General features: G+C 43.2%; 1 protein-coding gene across 5 annotated transcripts in view; it reads left to right on the top strand.

The window, feature by feature from the left end:
* Positions 1-18991, top strand: part of LOC103723484 (ABC transporter C family member 2) — a 39444-nt gene that overhangs the window by 8418 nt on the left and 12035 nt on the right. For 3 of the 5 annotated variants that reach the window (XM_039122260.1, XM_039122262.1, XM_039122261.1), the window contains exons 11-16: positions 1550-1624; positions 4593-4700; positions 5215-5349; positions 6849-6955; positions 7042-7135; positions 7302-7469. In XM_039122260.1, the coding sequence (XP_038978188.1) occupies positions 1550-1624; positions 4593-4700; positions 5215-5349; positions 6849-6955; positions 7042-7135; positions 7302-7469 (687 nt within the window). Of the gene's footprint in view, positions 1-1549; positions 1625-4592; positions 4701-5214; positions 5350-6848; positions 6956-7041; positions 7136-7301; positions 7470-7565; positions 8934-18683; positions 18699-18991 lie in introns of those variants that run through there. The other 2 variants (XM_039122264.1, XM_039122263.1) reach the window with 2 other exon arrangements.

Below are 18991 nucleotides of genomic sequence, written 5' to 3'. Positions count from 1 at the left end.
AATTACCTTATAATTGGAGTGCACTCATGATGAACATAAATGATTTTGATAAATGACCAAACTAGAGTGTATAAGAGTTAGGGGCTGGCTAGAAATTCAGGGGCATGGCTAATTGTGCAACAGGAGGACCTTTGTTTATGTGACATACAATGTCTAGCTCAGGGAATGTGTCTAGTGGAGCATAAACAGAAGATAATATTAGGAGAATTTCTAAGTGTAGAAATGCTTAGGACAATAAATTGAGAACTCTCAAAAATAGGCACCATTATGGACCAAGAGGATTCATGAGGTGTACATAGAGAGTAAGAGAAAGGATCCAAATTGATATCTGTACCCAAGGATAAGAGAGTAAGAGAAGGGATCCAAAATGACCCCTACTAAGATGCCATATAGAGAGATTATAAAAACTCAGATCTGTACACAAGGATCAGAGAGGTTTGTTAATAAGAAGAATAAATCAAAAACATGAGCAATGGTGTTCGTACAAACTAAAATAATTATACCCCTCATAGTGCATGTACTTAGCTAGAATCAGAGGCAGCATAATTGACCACCCAAGTTGAAGTATGTCTCTCTTTGACCACAAGGAATAGGAGCAAACATTATTAATATGTGGTGATCTTGAGCCAGCAATGGTGATACTTCATTTTGTTAGGAGATAACCGTAAAAACGAGGGTACAAGAAAATACTAATCATAAACTTCCTATAGGTACTCATTCCCATGGCTTGAATGTCCTGATAGATTCAATTCAGGCCTATGACACATAACGTGGACCATGGTGAAGACTAGATTTTGTTAATAAACTAAGAAAATTAGAAATAACTCCCAATCAAAGTGAAGGAAGAAGGTTCTCAAATTTCAAAATGGTTAAGGTCAAAAGATGACAATTGTCAGACTCTGTTTTACCCCAGTTGATTCGCTAACCTCAAAGTGGCTGTCAAAAATCGGAAAAAATGGCATCGGCTAAACAGCCTCATGTTAAGAATTAGCAATATGACATTTTCATGCCACAGAAATGTGAAATAGATAAAAATGTGATGTTTGATACAGAAAATTGCCAGCCGAAGTGGAAGTTGAGAACAGACATGTAGGTGCTTCATCTGATAATCCTCTCCCTTCTCCCTTCTTCCTTCCTGCATCGCGAGAGTGGTCCTGGTACTCGCGGGGTTTTGATCTGAAAATATATCACTATCCAAAAAATTTGTGTTTATAGAGATCAAATTATATGAGAAGAGATCTTCGATTTCAAATTGCTAGTCCTGCTTTTGGACCTAAATTTCAAAACCTATAGTTGTTTCATCACTTTTATGAAGTAGCTTTCAGTAAGTGATCCTGTGATAATATAAAACCATAACACTCATGCCAAGGGCCAACAGAATCCTTATCCAATATTTTTGAAATAGTGGGATGCTGATATTGCAGTTGGGATGAATTTTACTTGGCTATACTTTTAAATTTTAATCTTCCAAATGTCTTCAGTTTTGCAGGTATATTGTAGAATACTTTGAAGTTAAGCTCTTTTTTCTGACCTAAATTTTACTAATCAGGCATTGGGTGCACTATTTGAAGCACAGTACTTTCAGAATGTTATGCGTGTTGGCTTCAGACTGAGGTCTACCTTGGTACATTTCAGTTTTTAATGTTTTTCTGTCTATAATGATATTTTAAGACGTATTAAGTACATTAGCCAATCTTGTTGCTTGAGTATTTTGTAATGATAAAAGCAAAGCCCCATTCAGTTTATCGTAATTATCCTAGGAATCCTTTGCTCTCATTTATACCTATCTAATGCAATATTTGTCCATACTACCTTACCATCATGCTTTTTGAAGTCACCAAGAAGAGTCTACATGGTAGTAGTAAGAAGAGCAGGTCGCTGGCTTCACTTGGTTGCTGCTGTGGCAGCAAATTAAGGTTGTGGAAATGGAAACTAGGAAGGGTTTCTTCACACTTGTTCTTATACTTGACAAGTATTACGATACAAATACAAGCAGTAATTCACCTATTGATCTATATAGAAGACAGATGCAAGGTAATGAACTTTAATAGAGTTTATAGTCACAAATGAATCTAGATGAAAGGATATTAAACATTCTGGTGGATTTTTTTCAAAATTTTATGCAAGATTCACCGTTTTGGTACTGGATTACGTATTGGTACCATCCTATTAAAGTGTCGGTATGCCAGTACAGTATCCGGTTCGGCATGCCGAGTGTCGGTATGCCCCTCGAACTGCGTACTGGTTTGGCACCGGTATGGTATGGTACGGTCGGTTTGCACTTGTAACAACCCAGAACCTCGCCCAAAATGGCTAGCCAGAAGTTATTGTTTGGGTTCCTTGATCCTGTATAAGTATCCAAGATCTACCCAGCGAATAACCGATGTGGGACTAAACACACGCCCGCACGGGTCCTCACATATTCCCCTCGTTCAAGCCCTGACGTCCTCGTCAGGCTAAGGGTTCAAATCCATTCAAATCTAATCACAAACACTACGATCGGTCCGTAGTCAACCCCAATGGATCCGTGCTGCAGTGTCCCCTAGTCCACATAAGTTATGGGCCGGATCCGCTCTGATACCATTTTGTAACAACCCAGGACCTCGCCCAAAATGGCTAGCCGGAAGTTATTATTTGGGTTCCTTGATCCTGTATAAGTACCCAAGATCTACCCAGCGAATAACCGATGTGGGACTAAACACACGCCCACACGGATCCTCACATACTCCCCCCGTTTAAGCCCTGACGTCCTCGTCAGGCTAAAGGTTCAAATCTAATCATAAACACCACGATTGGCCCGTGGTCAGCCCCAATGGATCCGTGTTGCAGTGTCCCCTAGTCCACATAGGTTATGGGCCGGTTTCGCTCTGATACCATTATTGTTTGGGTCCTTGATCCTGTATAAGTACCTAAGATCTACCCAGCGAATAACCGATGTGGGACTAAACACACGCCCGCACGGGTCCTCACAGCACTAGTACCAATTGGTATGGCAAACTATATTTTTATGCTTCAAGTATCTGTTATCTGCATTACATGACTGATGCTAGCAAAGGCATATGCCTACTTTGATCTTATGATAAGAACCAGTAGGAGAGGAAGGTCTTGATTATATTATGCTAGAATTAGGTTCTCATTGCTTATATCATTTAATCCTTTTGTATGAGAATTAGCAGAATCTGGTGCATTACCTTTTACTGTCCTCCCAGTATAGAAGCACAGTTAACCTGCTTCTTGTGCACCAAGAAAGACTATATTGTATAACTCCTCTGACTTTGAGTAATTGTTTAAAACCAACATGATTAGTTGGAAATAGCTGATTTATTAGATCTGCAGGGAGTTCAGAAATAAGTTATCCATGTAGAAGAAGGTCCCAATGTCACTAAAGATCCAGTTTGGCAGTAGGTATACCCAAGATATTATATTATTTTTGTTCTACTGCATTTCCATACCTAGATTATGTTGGAAAACAATTGAATCCAACTATTTGATAATTTATTACAGCTTGATAGAAGATATGAGATTCCTTTATATTCTACTTTTTAAAATGATTAGAGTATTACCAGAACTCATATTTTGTGTATGTATTTCTGTTTTTCTCTCATGTTCTAGTCACGAGTGTTTTCTTAATGTTTCCTGACCCTCATTTTTTGTTAGAAAATTTTGTGCACTCACAAAAAATAAATGTAGATATATTTCTTTTCCCCTCCATATGAACCATTTGTCTCAGGATTCCACAACTTACAAAGAGATAACTAAGGTGTATAAAAGGGATATTGTAACCCCGATTTTATGGAAATAAGTGTTTCAAACAAGGTACAGCGTCTTGGAACTTGGCCTCGTACTGGTGGCTCCATGTCGCTATGTCGGTACGCCAGGTACGGGGCCAGTTTGGTGTCCCGACTATTGGTACACTCTCCATACCGTATACCGGTGCGGTATGCCTTGTACCGTTCAGTTCAGCATGGTATGGCGTACCATAATTTCAAAAAAAATTGACTCAAATTTTCTGTATGTTTTCAACACCACTAAATTTGGCCTTGAATTATGCTGTTAAAAATCTGTATTCTCTTTAAAATTATGCAAGAACCTCCTTATAGTATGATGATAGCCCTTTCTATAGCCTCGGAAATTGATCTTAAAAAGAAAAATCAAATATGGAGCAAACCTTCTCTCAGACTAATATATGCCTGACTTCTTAATTTATTGTCATAGTTCCTCATAGTTCCACTCTTATGCCCTTTTTAACTTTGTATGACAATTTATAGATAAAGACAGTGTTTTTTCCTCGATTACATCATGTTAACCTCATCACTCAAGTGATGAAAGTGGTAAGTTAAAAATGTGGTCATATGCTAATGTGGAGCTTGCTGCTTACATAATGCTCCTTCCCCTTCTCTATTTGTCTTCTCAAATCCTTTGGTTTATCACTCATACTCTGTTGATTAAGTCTTGGCTGCTTTAGGCAGATTATAAATTATTATGAGTAATAAATATATCATATGTTTCCCTTTAGCCCTTATTATTGATCATGTGGTTGCAATCTGTGATTGCTATTATTGATTTCCATGGTAAATTCATCTCCTTTGTAGGTTGCAGCTATTTTTCGCAAATCACTAAAACTATCACATGTGGGTCGTAGGAAATTTGCAACAGGGAAGATAACAAATTTGATGACTACTGATGCAGAAGCACTCCAGGCATTTTCTCTCACTTTATTCCCAAATAGTTATGCATAAATAAAATGCTCTATCTTATTTCCAAATTAGCTATTCATGACTTAAGTTTGTAACTTTTGACTATAAATGCATGACTTGCCACTTTTTTTGTAAATTAAAAGGGCACATTCTAGCTCTGTTATTCGGTGTATCATGAGTAACATGCAAATCAGTTGAAGATTTATAGCATACAATAATAAACAACTGCTCAGCATGATTACTGTAATATAGTTTCAAAACTTCTGTGTGCTTCTCTTGGCTTCATGACATCTTCAATACTAGTATATAATTCACTTCTAATTTTTCTAGTATTTTCATTTAAATAATAAACTTGATTAGTATGGGATGATTGTGGACCCTCCAAATGATATTAGTGTTGTAAAATATATGAGACAGACAGTAAACATATATGAGACACACAGTAAACTATTTTTCTTCATGTTTAGGCATATAAATAAATGCATGTTTGATATGTACTTTGTCACTCTTTTTGCAGCAAGTCTGCCAACAGCTTCACAATGTATGGTCGGCTCCTTTTCGTATTACCATAGCTATTGTACTGTTGTACAAACAGCTAGGTGCTGCATCACTTGTTGGCTCATTTATGCTGGTTCTCATGTTCCCAATACAGGTAATTCTCTAGTTAGTGATTTCATTTTATTTATGCTGTTTTGAGTTTGTTTATTCAGATTAATCTTCTTGCCTATAAATACTGTGCTGATGCAGAGGAAGGATATGGTGTCAATCTGGTTGGATTGTTGTTAGGCAGGGTTTGGTTACAATTTTTGTTGTCTAGACCCAGATGTAGAACTTAATTCCTAAAGTCTAACTTGATCCTTGCCCTTCATCAGACTAAGGACTTTAGTGCTATTATCTTTCTAGAACTAGACCTTAAAACACTTGCCCGGTTCACACCGATACACAGCGGAAAATGGCCGATTCCGGTCTCTATAGAATTGGAACCGTTTTTCACAGCCGAACCGTACCGGTTGGGGCCGGTACCAGTATGGTACGTGCTGACGGTCAATAGCGACAATTGCCACCAAAGAAGAAAAAAATTAGAGAAAATGGCTGATAACAGGGTAATCCAAATTGGAACAAAGCCCCTCCTTTCCAAATAAAATTCGGTGACAATCTGGTCGGAATCCCAAGTTTAAGAACTATGGAGTATGTGGAGGAGGATTTGCTGGAAGGTTGAGGGGTTTGTACCTTATTTTCGGCGAGTTGTGGCTGCGATTCTGGCGGGCACGGTGATGGACTTCTGAAAGAAGAAGAAAAGATGGGTTTCTTTGGTGATGGTTTGGTGGTAGATGGTAGTGAGGCTCGAAGGGAGTTGAGGGGTCATTAAAGAGTTGGAGGAGGCGCTCAAAGGTGGGCGCTAGGAATCTGCCTCGGCATCAAATTTCCTCCAGTGAAGACAGGAGGAAGGAGATTCCTATCGAGAGTCTTCTCTCATAGCACGTGCTGAGCATGTGCTTCTTTTTTTTTTTCGTTCTGGGCTGTTTCTTATATTTGGGCTGGTCAAGTGGACCAAGCCCAGCTTTCTGTTAGCTCAATTGGGCTACGTTATCATGGTCAAAGTGTATTGGTTGATGCGCTTTGTCGATACGGGTCATTGGTACGGTGTACACCATGCCAACCCTTGGTAGTTATTGGTTTAATACTTGATATTTTGAACCTTGATCTGAAGAGGAACTTTTTTTCTTTTCGGAGATTCAATGTCAAGTTCCTTCGTTTTCTGGCTTTTGTTTGCCGATTGTTTCATCTTTTTTTCAGATTCCACTTAAACACATGAACCAAATCCTGACAGACAGAGGTAAGCAAAAATCAGTAGTGTTATATTAACATAATAAGGAAGCTAAGCGGTATATATATTCTGTCGATAGCCAAAATAGTGAGTTTAAACTTTAGACCTTAAAGTATCTCCAGGCTACACCTTGTCCTATGTCTAGAATGATTGGTAACCAGCCATTTTCTTTTGCTAGACAATTTTTTTTTGCAAAGTCCCTGAATACAATTTCCTTCAGATTTATATACAACCTGCGCTATATTGCTAAAATCCTTCATATTTATATACATCCTGCATCATATTCTTGCAGTTTCTGATTTTTGGCTCCTTTCTGGCATCAGACATTTGTAATAAGCAAAATGAAGAAACTGTCAAAGGAGGGCTTGCAACGTACTGACAAGCGCATTGGTCTTATGAATGAGATATTGGCTGCTATGGATACCGTGAAGTATGCTGCCATTTGATTGTGATATATTGCTCTTGTTTAAATTTAATCCTTGAGTGAGTGATTGCTCTTAATCTTTTATCGGGCAGATGTTATGCGTGGGAGCAAAGTTTCCAGTCAGAAGTGCAGAGCATTCGCAATGATGAGCTCTCATGGTTCCGTAGGGCTCAGCTATTAGCAGCAGTAAGTCCAAAGGCATTCTTTATTTATTGCTTGTAATGGAATGACAGAATCTAATATTGGCCATGTTGGTCTTATCCCTTATTTCTTTTTTTATTTTTTTTGATTAACATAGTTACGACTTACAGAACTGTTTATGACTAATTGGCATGTTTTGTTTTTTTTGCAGTTCAATAGTTTTATTCTGAATAGCATACCAGTTGTTGTTACAGTCTCATCATTTGGGATGTACTCTTTACTTGGGGGGGATCTGACACCTGCAAAAGCATTTACGTCACTGTCACTGTTTTCGGTATTAAGGTTTCCTCTGTTCATGCTCCCTAATGTGATAACTCAGGTATAATACTCTTCCTCATTATTCTTTTGTGTTTTCGTGGAAAAATTATGGTGAAGCAAGTTTTATTTTGTTTTTTGTGTGGTTATAAAACTACAGCAAACAATTTATCATTGGTTGTAGCTTGAAGAAATAACGTGGGTTCCTGTTGGTGAGCAATTGAATTCAGTAATTATACTTTCTGCAATTTTGGGATTCTAAGTGAATTTTTGCAAGCTGACCTAATATCAAATATATATAAATTTTATCTTTGTACTTGGGCTTAGCTAGACTGGCATCCTATCTCTGAAATGGCCGATTTGGCTTTTCGCTTTGTATACCTAAATATTTCCATTATAAGAAAGCAAAACTCTTAGTCTTGTAAAAAAGATATTGGATTAATAATTGCAGAGTACCATATAACAAAGTGCAAATGAAGAACCTTTTCTACCAGCCAATTTTGGGAGGGTTCCTTTACATTATGTCAGAAATGCATCTTTTTGTAAAATTTCTAGTTTCAAATGAACTGTAGATTAGTAATCTTTCACAATAACTAGTGTATCACTGAGTCCCACATTTATCTCATTTGTCCTGTTCTCACCTGATTTGGGCCAGGTTTTCTCCAGTCCCAGATTAAAAAAAAAAAGAAAAAGAAAAAGAAGCAAAGTTGTTTGAACTGATGTTGGAGAAGGCGATGTGATTGCTTTTATTACTCGATTTATTTTTGGTTAAAACCATGGACTGCACTTAGTCATTTGATAGTCAGGAGCCTTTTTTATTTGGTAAGAATGGTAAATTTTGCTGGAAAATATGGATGAATATGTGATGCATTTAGGTAGGAAAAGGAACCAAATATGAGAAGTTGATGGTATTAAGAAGAGCTAATAAAGGATGATTGCTAACATTTTATATTCCTTCAGAAGGTAGGATTACTCTTACAAAGGGCTTCACCTTTATTTTTGAGTTTTGCCAAGCATTGTGTGTCTGGACTATTTGATCTGAGTCCAAAGATGACTCCTGTTAGCTTACAATGTTCATATCTTGATGTATTCCCATATTTGAAGATCCTTGATCGACTTCATCATAGTAGCTAATGGCCCTAGAACTCCTCAACCATTCTTACAACTAAATTGGACTTTTCTGCAGAAAACTATTGGTACGGACACCAGTACCAGACCGCCTGTTACGCGGGGCTACTGCGGTCGCAGGAGGATGGTCCAGCCACTTTCGTTGTGGCTGGACTAATTTGATTTCATGTTATTTTATTTTATGTTGGTTGGGTTTATTTGCATATTGTTATTTTAGGATTTTATAGGATTATTCTATTTGTAGGGGTCTTTTGTTATTTTGTAACCCTATATATAGGGGTTCATCCATTTGATTAGGATAAATGAATGATTGAAAAAATGAACAGCCTCCTTTCTTCTCTTCTTCCTTCCCCTTTCTTTTCTCTGTCGTCCTGCATCAACTTGTTATCAGAGCCCGTGCTTTGCCTTTGTGCTAGGGGTGGCAAAATAGGACCCGACCCGCCAACCCGACCCGTGTTCGACCCGCCATAAACAGGTTTGGGTTTGGCCTAAACAGGTTCGGGTCGTAAACAGGTTGACCCGTTTAACCTGTTTATTAATTGGGTCGGATACGGGTTTTAGATGTCTGACCCGTTTAATCCGTTTAACCCGTTTAACTATTGGGCTGATAGATGAGAGTTATAACCCACAAGATAAAGTCCAGAGCCGGCCCAACTCTCCGCCTAGGCCCGATTTCACTCCATAGCCCGATTTCACTGTCTAGGCCCGATTCACTCAGCCCGATTCAGCCCGATTTTAGAATTAGGATTTAGGGTTTGTGAAACATTGAAATGGCGCCGCCGAGCTCTATTCCCTCAGCCCCTCCCCGAGTCTCCTCTCCTCCGAACCTCAAGTCCACCTCCCCATGGCTATTCTCTCCTCTTCCTTCTCCTCCATCCTTTCTCCTCCTCTTCCAAATCGACAGTTCTCGCCCTTCTCCTCCTCCTCCTTCTCCTCCACCCTTCCTCCTCCTCCAAATCGATGGTTCTCGCCCTTCTCCTCCTCCTCCTCCCTCTCCTCCACCCTTTTTCCTCCTCCAAATCGACGGCTCCGAAGAAGCCTTATTCCAGATCCAACGGCGTCGAGGTCGTCGGAGACGCGGCAAGGCGGAGTCCGCGGGTGGTGCGGGGTGGCGGCTCGGGCGCAGCAGGGACGCCGCGGGCGGTGCGGGGCGGCGGCTCGGGCGCAGCGGCGACGCCGCGGGCGGTGCGGGGCGGCGGCTCGGGCGCAGCGGCGACGCCGCGGGCGGTGCGGGGCGGCGGCTCGGGCGCAGCGGCGACGCCGCGGGCGGTGCGGGGCGGCGGCTCGGGCGCAGCGGCGACGCCGCGGGCGGTGCGGGGCGGCGGCTCGGGCGCAGCCGTGGCGAGGGAGGCCGATCGGGGAAGAAGATGAGCAGTTTTTTTTTCTCCTTTACCCTACTGCCTCTCTCTCTCTCTCGGTCTCTCTCTCTCTCTCTCGGTCTCTCCTCTCTCTCTCTCTCGGTTTCTCCTCTCTCTCTCTCTCTCTCTCTCTCTCGGTCTCTCCTCTCTCTCTCTCTCTCGGTCTCTCCTCTCTCTCTCTCTCTCGGTTTCTCCTCTCTCTCTCTCTCTCTCGGTCTCTCCTCTCTCTCTCTCTCTCTCGAGTCTCTTCCCCTCCCATCCCGCCGGCCCCCATCTTTTTTTTCTTTTTTTTTCTTAAACGGGTCTTAAACGGGTCGGATCAGGTGACCTGTTTATTAAACAGGTCGGGTTCAGGTTGTAATTCCTGACCTGTTTAATAACCAGGTCGGGTTCAGGTTTATAATTTTTTGACCCGATTGGTATCTGACCCGACCTGTTTATGCCTGACCCGACCCGATTGCCACCCCTACTTTGTGCCAAAGCAACAGGCCCTGGTGTGTGGCAGAGCAGCTTCCGCTTCCACGTTTCTGGCTGCCACACGAGGTCTTTGCTGTATCCATTGCGCCGCGAACGCTGGAGCATGTTGAAGGGCTGCGCGCTACTCGTGTTGCCAATAAGAGAGGGAGCCTCACCTCTCTTCTATCGTCTCTGTCCCTCAGTCCCATTGAAAGCAGAAAGAGGAACTTGCGGCCTCAGATCTGCTGTAGCAGTCGCGGGGAAGATAAGTCCCCACCACTGGCTGGATTCGGTGACCGGCCGCTGGCTGCCTCTGCAGTCCGTGGAGATCCGCTTGCAAACGCCGGTGCAAATCTCAGCATGATCTCTCTAAAACCATCTAGAAGTTTGAAATCAGTTAACGGGTAAGGACCAGACCCGTTAACTTTTTTTTTTTTGGGGGGGGGGGTTGGTAACTCGGATTCGTTCCGGAAAAAAAAAATTCCACAGAGTCACGTGACCTGCACGTGACTCCCGCACGTGTTGAGCGTGAAAAAACACAGGAGGAAGCATGTGACCTGCATGTGCTGTCCCCAAAAAAAAGAAAGAGAAGAAAAAAAAGAAAAAAATTGCTTACCTCTGTTCCCGACGAAGAAGAAACTCTAGAGCTAGGGTTTCCGCTATTCCGCTGCCTCTGACGCGCAGCCGCTCAGACGGCTCTGCCGCACCACCACCGCGCCGCCCAGCCGCTCGCCACTTCCTGTTCTCCTTCGCATCCGCCTGTATCGCGCCGCTTCTCCACCGCCTCCGCTCCGCCTTCCCTCCGAGCTCCGCTGCTCGTCGCCCTCCCCACTGCCGCCTTCACCACCAACCTCTCTCTTTTTCCCCACCGTCGCCTTCCCACCGTCGCCCACCATCTGCACCCACCACCTCACACCCCGATCTCCTCTCACAAAACTCCAATCCCTTCACCATACCCTTCATTCTCTATCACGGGCCGCTCACCTCACCAGGCCGAACCCGCATCGTACCCTGCTCGCTTTTCAGTCCCTACGCACTGGGCCCATCCTGATTTGCTCCTCATGGGCCCAAGCCCGCTGGCTTGCAAATCCCCTGCAGAGCCCACTTCAACCTGCCTTCCTTCTCTCTTTGGACCATGGCCCGGCAGGCAGATCCTACAGGCCTATGCAGCCCCTTCCTCTCTCTTGCGATGCAACCAGATTTGCGTGAGCCGACTTGCTACACTTGGGTCGTCGCCCTCCGCTAGATCGGGTTTGTTCTCTCCTGAAAATTTAGTTTGCTTAATTTAATTTGGCATATACTAGTTGTTTTGTGCTTGGTGCTACACCCTGAACATTTGAAACACATGTTTTCACCCACCACACAATACACACCGAAAGCCTCTTTGTAGCCCTCTTTATTATTAATTGTAGAGCTAAACCTTTGCTGGGAGACCTACAAGGCTCCGTGATACCCGGCAACCCACTGGATATCTGTACTAGACTACAGCTGCTTGTTGGCTTGCATCACCTACTGGTTCCCAGTTTGACATACTTATCTACTAGGGCGTAGTCTTGTGTTATATTGAGCATACACATTGCATTTTGATCGTCCTTGCTTGCATTAGGACAACCTTACGTCATTATTGTCCTCCTTTGCTAGGCTAGCAAGTAATTACATTCAGTCATCATATGCACCTTCGGAGTGGTTGTCATCCCACATTCCGACACCTAGTCTACCATGGATGTCCGCATCGAAGCCCTCCTGAAAGCAGTCAAAGACTTAACCACTAAGTCTACCCAAACCGATGCCCGACTCGAGTCGGTTGAGTCCTCCCTACAGCGACTCATTGAAGCCAAAGATGATAGCGAAACCCACTTTTCAGGTCTAGACTTTGATGAAACCCTAGAACCCCATGGCCAAGGTTCGCCAGACCGACTGTACCGATGTATCGATGAGTACCGGTTCAGCATACCTTGCCCACGGCTCTGTTCGGCAGGTCAATTTTGACAATATACCTTTATTCGGCCGTCACCATGCCTGCCCTTGCCCTAGAGGATCAGGCACTTTTCCTAATGCTGACTGAGGTCATCGCTATATCGTGGATCCTAGACACCCTCATGACCATGATGATGATGTGATGAAAGACATTCGGGTTGAGGCTCTCACCTTTGATGGTCACTTAGACCTAAAGGTTTTTTCAGATTGATTGCATGAAATGGACTTCTTTGAGTGGTATAATTTATCTGAAGACAAGAAGGTCTGGTTTGCCAGGATGAAGCTCATTGATCGAGCTAAACTTTTTTGGCAAAGCACCGAACAATCGCTAGCTAGAAGACATTAGCCTGCAATAACCGATTGGGTAGAGATGAAAGAGAAACTGAAGGAGAAATATCTACCCTTAAGCTACCAAGATAATCTTCTCGACTGATGGAATACTTTGCGACAAGGTAATCGGTCCGCTAGTGATTACATCGCCCAGTTTGACGAATTTATGATGCGATGTAATGTGGCAGAAAGTGAACGTATGGTCCTGAGCCAGTTTCGACGAGGTCTTAATGATGAGCTTAGGAAGGAACTCGTCTTTCGAGAAATATCCACCCTCGACTAGGCCTACACATTCGTCCAGAATTATGAGCAGGTAACCAGGTCTACATTTGCTCGACGTTTTGACCCTCGGGGGCCACCCTTCAGTGCTCTCCCTTCTGGATCCCGACCTTCGCTGGGATCCACGCCTTCTAAACCTGTTTTCTCCACCCCTACCCCTAGCCGGGACACTAAGGGCAAGGGCATTCTTGGTGAAGCCCCCAAGTCGAGTTCTCGAATTCAATGTTTTAAGTGCCAGGGTTTTGGACATGTCGCATCACAATGTGCGAATATATCTCTTGTCATTGAGGCACAAGACCAAGATGGTAACTCCGGCGAAGTGGAAGAACAAATCTATGAACCAAATCTGGACGACATCCACGATGTCGATGATCAGGAAGAATGACCCGACAATTCAGGTTGTATCCGCATCATGACTCCGCCAGTTGTGACTGACTCTGCTTAGTCCGCTATGCATATAGTACGGTGTGCTCTTGCCCAACCTACAATACCTGATGACTGGAGACGCACTTCGATCTTCCACACTTATCTCAAGTGCGGGAACAAGGATTGTAAGGTTATCATTGATAGCGGAAGTTGTATTAACGCAATATCTTCAAACATTGTTTTCCGTTTGGGCTTGATTCCCGTTCCTCAGACCCGACCTTACAAGGTCTCCTAAGTAGATACGTCTTCTATCCAAATCAAAGAAAGGTGTCTCGTACCAATTCAAATTCTTTCTTATACAAACACTATCTGGTGTGATGTAATCCTGATGGATGTGGGTCACCTAATACTGGGCAGACCTTGGCTGTTCGACCTTGATATCACCATCCATGGTCGTTCTAATTCTTGTTCTTTTATATTTGAGGGCACGAGGATTAAACTTAATCCCTTGAGGCCCATGACGCTTGACAAGGGTGAGAAGAAAACTGAGCCAATGAGCAAGTTACTCCATATCCTGAGCCCTGCCGAATTTGAAAAGGAAGTCTTGCGCGATTCCACGGTGTTTGTCGTACTTGCCCTAGAAAACCATCCAAGTACGCCGAGCGAGTTCCTATCTGAAGGCCATTCTATCCTTCAGGAGTTTCCGGAAGTTTTTTCTGAGGACCTTCCGGATCATCTACCGCCCTTGCGTGACATACAACACGCCATTCAAGTCGAGTTTTCGAATTCAATGTTTTAAATGCTAGGGTTTTGGACATGTCGCATCACAATGTGCGAATACATCTCTTGTGATTAAGGCACAAGACCAAGAGGGTAACTCTGGCGAAGTGGAAGAACAAATCTATGAACCAAATCTGGATGACATCCACAACGTCGATGATGACCAGGAAGAACGACCTGACAATTTAGGTTGTATCCGCACGACTCCACCAGTTGTGACTGACTCTGCTTAGTCCGCTTTGCATATAGGACGGTGTGCTCTTGCCCAACCTACAGTACCTGATGACTGGAGACGCACTTCGATCTTCCACACTTATCTCACGTGCGGGGACAAGGACTGTAAGGTTATCCTTGATAGTGGAAGTTGTATTAACGCAATATCTTCAAACATTGTTTTCCGTTTGGGCTTGACTCCTGCTCCTCAGACCCGACCTTACAAGGTCTCCTGGGTAGATACGTCTTCTATCCAAATCAAAAAAAGGTGTCTCGTACCAATTCAAATTCTTTCTTATACAGACATTATCTGGTGTGACGTAATCCCTAATACTGGGCAGACCTTGGTTGTTCGACCTTGATGTCGCCATCTATGGTCGTTCTAATTCTTGTTCTTTTATATTTGAGGGCATGGGGATTGAACTTAATTCCTTAAGGCCCAAGACACTTGACAAGGGTAAGAAAACTGAGCCAATGAGCAAGTTACTCCATATCCTGAGCCCTGCCGAATTTGAAAAGGAAGTCTTGCGTGATTCCACGGTGTTTGTTGTACTTGCCCTAGAAAACCATCCGAGTACGCCGAGCGAGTTCCTATCTGAAAGCCATTCTATCCTTCAGGAGTTTCCGGAAGTTTTTTCTGAGGACCTCCTGGATCATCTACCGCCCTTGCGTGACATACAACATGCTATTGATTTGGTTCCGGGAGCTACTCTGCCTAATCTACCCCACTATCGAATGAATCCTTCTAAGCATGCTGAACTGCAAATGCAAATTGACGAGCTAATACAAAAAGGGTTTATTCGTGAAAGCTTAAGTTCTTGTGCCGTACCTGCCCTCACTCCCAAGAAAGATGGCACATGGAGGATGTGTCGACAATCGAACCATCAACCGAATCATGTTTAAATACCGTTTTTCTATCCCTCGCCTTGATGATATGTTGGATATGATGGCAGGCGCCACGATCTTCTCCAAAATTGATTTAAAGAGTGGCTATCATCAAATTCGAATCCGCCCAGGTGATGAGTGGAAAACGATTTTTAAAACAAAAGATGGCCTGTATGAATGGTTGGTTATGCTTTTTGGCCTCTCGAATGCTCCTAGTACTTTTAGTGGGTGATGACACAAGTACTGCGACCTTTCATGGCATGTACTTTGATGACATCCTCATGTACAACCAATCAAGAGAGCAACACTTCGTTCATTTGCGACAAGTATGCACCGCCCTATGAGATGCGGAACTGTATGCTAACCTTAAGAAGTGTTCATTCTTCACTTCTCATGTCAACTTCTTGGATTACATTGTCTCATCGGAGGGCTTGTCTGCCGACCCTGATAAGGTCACTGCGATAGCCGAATGGCCCGAGCCCAACACCTTCAGTGCGGTTCGCAGTTTTCATGGGCTGGCCATTTTCTACTATCGCTTCATTGTGGGGTTTAACACGCTTATGTCCCCTATTACTGATTGCCTCAAAAGGGGCGATTTCCATTGGACCAGCGCTGCTGCTAAAGCGTTTCATGATGTCAAGAAGATGATGACGGAGGCGCCAGCTATGCGCCTGCCCGACTTTAGTAAGGCTTTTGAAGTGGAGTGTGATGCATCTGGCCTGGGTATAGGTGGGGTGCTCAGCCAAGAACGCCATCCCGTAGCTTACTTTAATGAGAAGTTAAACAAGGCTAAGCAGAAATATTCTACTTATGACAAGAAATTCTATGTCGTCGTCCAGGCTCTTCGGTATTGGCACCATTATCTGTTGCCCAATGAATTCGTCCTTTACTTTGATCATGAAGCTCTTCGCTATTCCCAAAAGAAATTGAACTCTAGGCATGCCAAATGGGTTGCGTTCCTCCAAGAATACACTTTTGTCCTCAAACACACATTAGGTGCCTCTAACACTGCTGCTGATGCACTGAGCCGTCGAGTAACCATACACTCAACCATGTCTATGCATGTTACGGGCTTCGACAAACTCATCGAGGACTTCTTTTCTTGCCCTGATTTTGGGGAAGTCTACAATGCCCTCGCTAATGGGCGAAGATCCTCGCTCGATGGATTTCACCTTCAAGATGGTTATTTGTTTAAGGTGGCTAAGCTCTGTATCCCACGGGCATTAGTAAGAGATTTCTTGGTGTGGAAAGTACATGTCGATGGTCTTTTCGGGCACTTAGCACGGGATAAGACCATCGAAGAGGTGGAACATCAATTCTTCTGGCCTAGCCTCAAACAGGATGTTCTTAAAATCATTGCCCAATGTCGAACTTGCTAATTGGCTAAACACCGAAAATAGAACACCAGCCTATATACCCCTTTACCGGTACCCGATCGTCCTTGGCATGAAATTAGTTTAGACTCTGTGCTTGGTTTTCCCCGTACCGTTAGAAAACATGATTCCATTCTTGTCGTCGTGGATCGTTTTTCCAAAATGGCCCACTTTATTCCTTGTTTCAAAACCTCGGAGGCCTCTAAAGTGGCCAAACTCTTCTTCGATGAGATTGTCAAGCTCTATGGCCTTCCTAAAACCATCGTGTTTGACCGGGATGTCCGTTTCATGAGTTACTTCTGCAAAACTTTGTGGCACTCAGTTGGTACGAAACTTAAATTTTTCACTGCTTATCATCCACATACTGACGGTCAAACAGAAGTAGTCAACATAAATTGTGAGACCCTGAAACTGGGCCCGGTCCATAGACCGGCCCAGCCCAAGGATTTCGACCTCACGTGTGGCGCACGTGAGGGCGTGTGAGAGTGGGGGAGCCATCCCGAAGAAGCCGGCTCCCCTGTTCTTTTTTAGGGCTTCTCCTCTCATTGAAGGGATTGGAAGAGGAGCGCTGCCGGCCGAGAGAGAGGGAGAGAGAGAGAGCCGCTGAAGCCCCGCTCCTCTTCGGTTCGGGTGGTCTTCCGCTACTTCCTTTGCCGCCGGAGAAGAAGAAAGCTGCCGGATCTTCGCCGAGGCTGAGGTAAGGTTCCTAATTTCATTTCTCTGTTAAACCATTTAAAAAAGAAAGAAAGAAAGAAAGAAAGAAGAAGAGAGGGAAGAGGGGACTTACCCGTGTGCGGCCGCGAGCACCGCCGATGCTGCGGGTCCCCGCCGCGGGCTCTTCCTCTCTTGAGCTCTCTTTCTCCTCCATGGGAAGAAGGAGAGAGCCGGCGGACGTCTCCCGAGCTCGCCGACCTCCCTTCGTGGGAGAAGAAAGAAGAAGAGAGAAAGGGGGGGAAGGAGAAGAAGTCGGGAGAAGAGGAGGAGAAAGAAAGAGAAAGAAGAAAGAAAGGGGGGAAGGAAGAAAAGAAGTCAGGGGAAGCTTCGGGAGAAGGAGAAAAGAAAAAGAAAAGGGAAGGGAAGGAAAGAAAAGAAAAGAAAAAGAAAAGGGAAGGGAAGGAAAGAAAAGAAAAGCAAGAAAAAGAAAAGAAAAAAATAAGTAAATAAATAAAGGGAGAGGGTGGTTTACGGGTATGAACCCGAAACCGAACCCGAACCCGAACCCGGGGCGCTAGACACTTCTGCAGGGTCGGCCCTAGAAGAATGTTAAAATTTAAGTTTTATATATATTGTGATTAATTTTAAAAGAAAATATGATTTTTGGATATTAGGTTCTGCAGGGAATTTGTGAGATTAATTGGATTGTTGTGGATCGCATTCAATATAAGTAATGAACTGCCTTTTCTAGACTCTTCATTTATATAATATTATTTTTGCATCGAATAAATTGTTAATGAATTTATATGTGATTTATGAATTTTACGAGATGATAATTTGAATGAAAAATGGATATGTGAACTGGAATAATATTTTTTGGATATATTTACTATTCTTGCATCGTGTATGCATATTTAGATCGGACTATGATATATCTATTATGTTACAAAAAGAATTTTGATGTGCATTAGATTTAGAACTCTCAGCCTGGCTATGTTCTGGACCCTGCCAATAGGGGGTTATGCATTGGCAATTCTGGTCCCACCACAGGGTATAAGTGTGGTATTCTGGCCCACTCCGCAGGGTATAAGTGCGGTATTCTGGCCCACTCCGCAGGGTATAAGTGCGGTTCTGATTCTGGCCCACTCCGCAGGATATAAGTGCGGTATTCTGGCCCACTCCGCAGGGTATAAGTGCGGTTCTATTTCTGGCCTAGCCACAGGGTATAAGTGTGGTCGTAGCTAAAGGCTGATGAGATGAATATGATTTGTTTCGAATCAGATTTATGATTATGTATATAAATATTTGAAAAATACGAATTTTAATGAATTTGTGCTTGAAAAGAAATTGATTATGTTATTATGTTGATTCATCGTAATTTGTATTTATATTTTTTGTTATTATATGAATTGACTAGTTAAGGTGTTTATTACTTACTGGGCTGTCTAGCTCATTATACAATTTCTTATTATTTTACAGATTCTGAGAACTAACATATCGGGGATTTAAAATAGGAGAGCGACTAGAAGAACTGAAGCACAAGTTATCTTAGATTAGGCTTTATTTAAATTGATGTTTTATCTTTATTGTTCCGCTGCGTATTTAGAATGGTGAGACTATATAATTTGGGTCAGTCAATGAAGTAAGATTGCATTTATTTCAGTTGAATTATTTTAGATATATATATATATAATTGAGATGTTTGGTTAAGATGCCTTGCATGCTCGTGGGGAGAGTTTCTTACGGGTGTGCGGTGGTTGGCGCGGACCCCCGGCTCGCGATCTCGG

This window comes from Phoenix dactylifera, unplaced genomic scaffold, assembly GCF_009389715.1.
Source record: "Phoenix dactylifera cultivar Barhee BC4 unplaced genomic scaffold, palm_55x_up_171113_PBpolish2nd_filt_p 001423F, whole genome shotgun sequence".
Lineage (NCBI taxonomy): Eukaryota > Viridiplantae > Streptophyta > Magnoliopsida > Arecales > Arecaceae > Phoenix > Phoenix dactylifera.
Note: the sequence above shows the minus strand (reverse complement) of the source record. Positions and strands in the feature narration are given on the sequence as shown.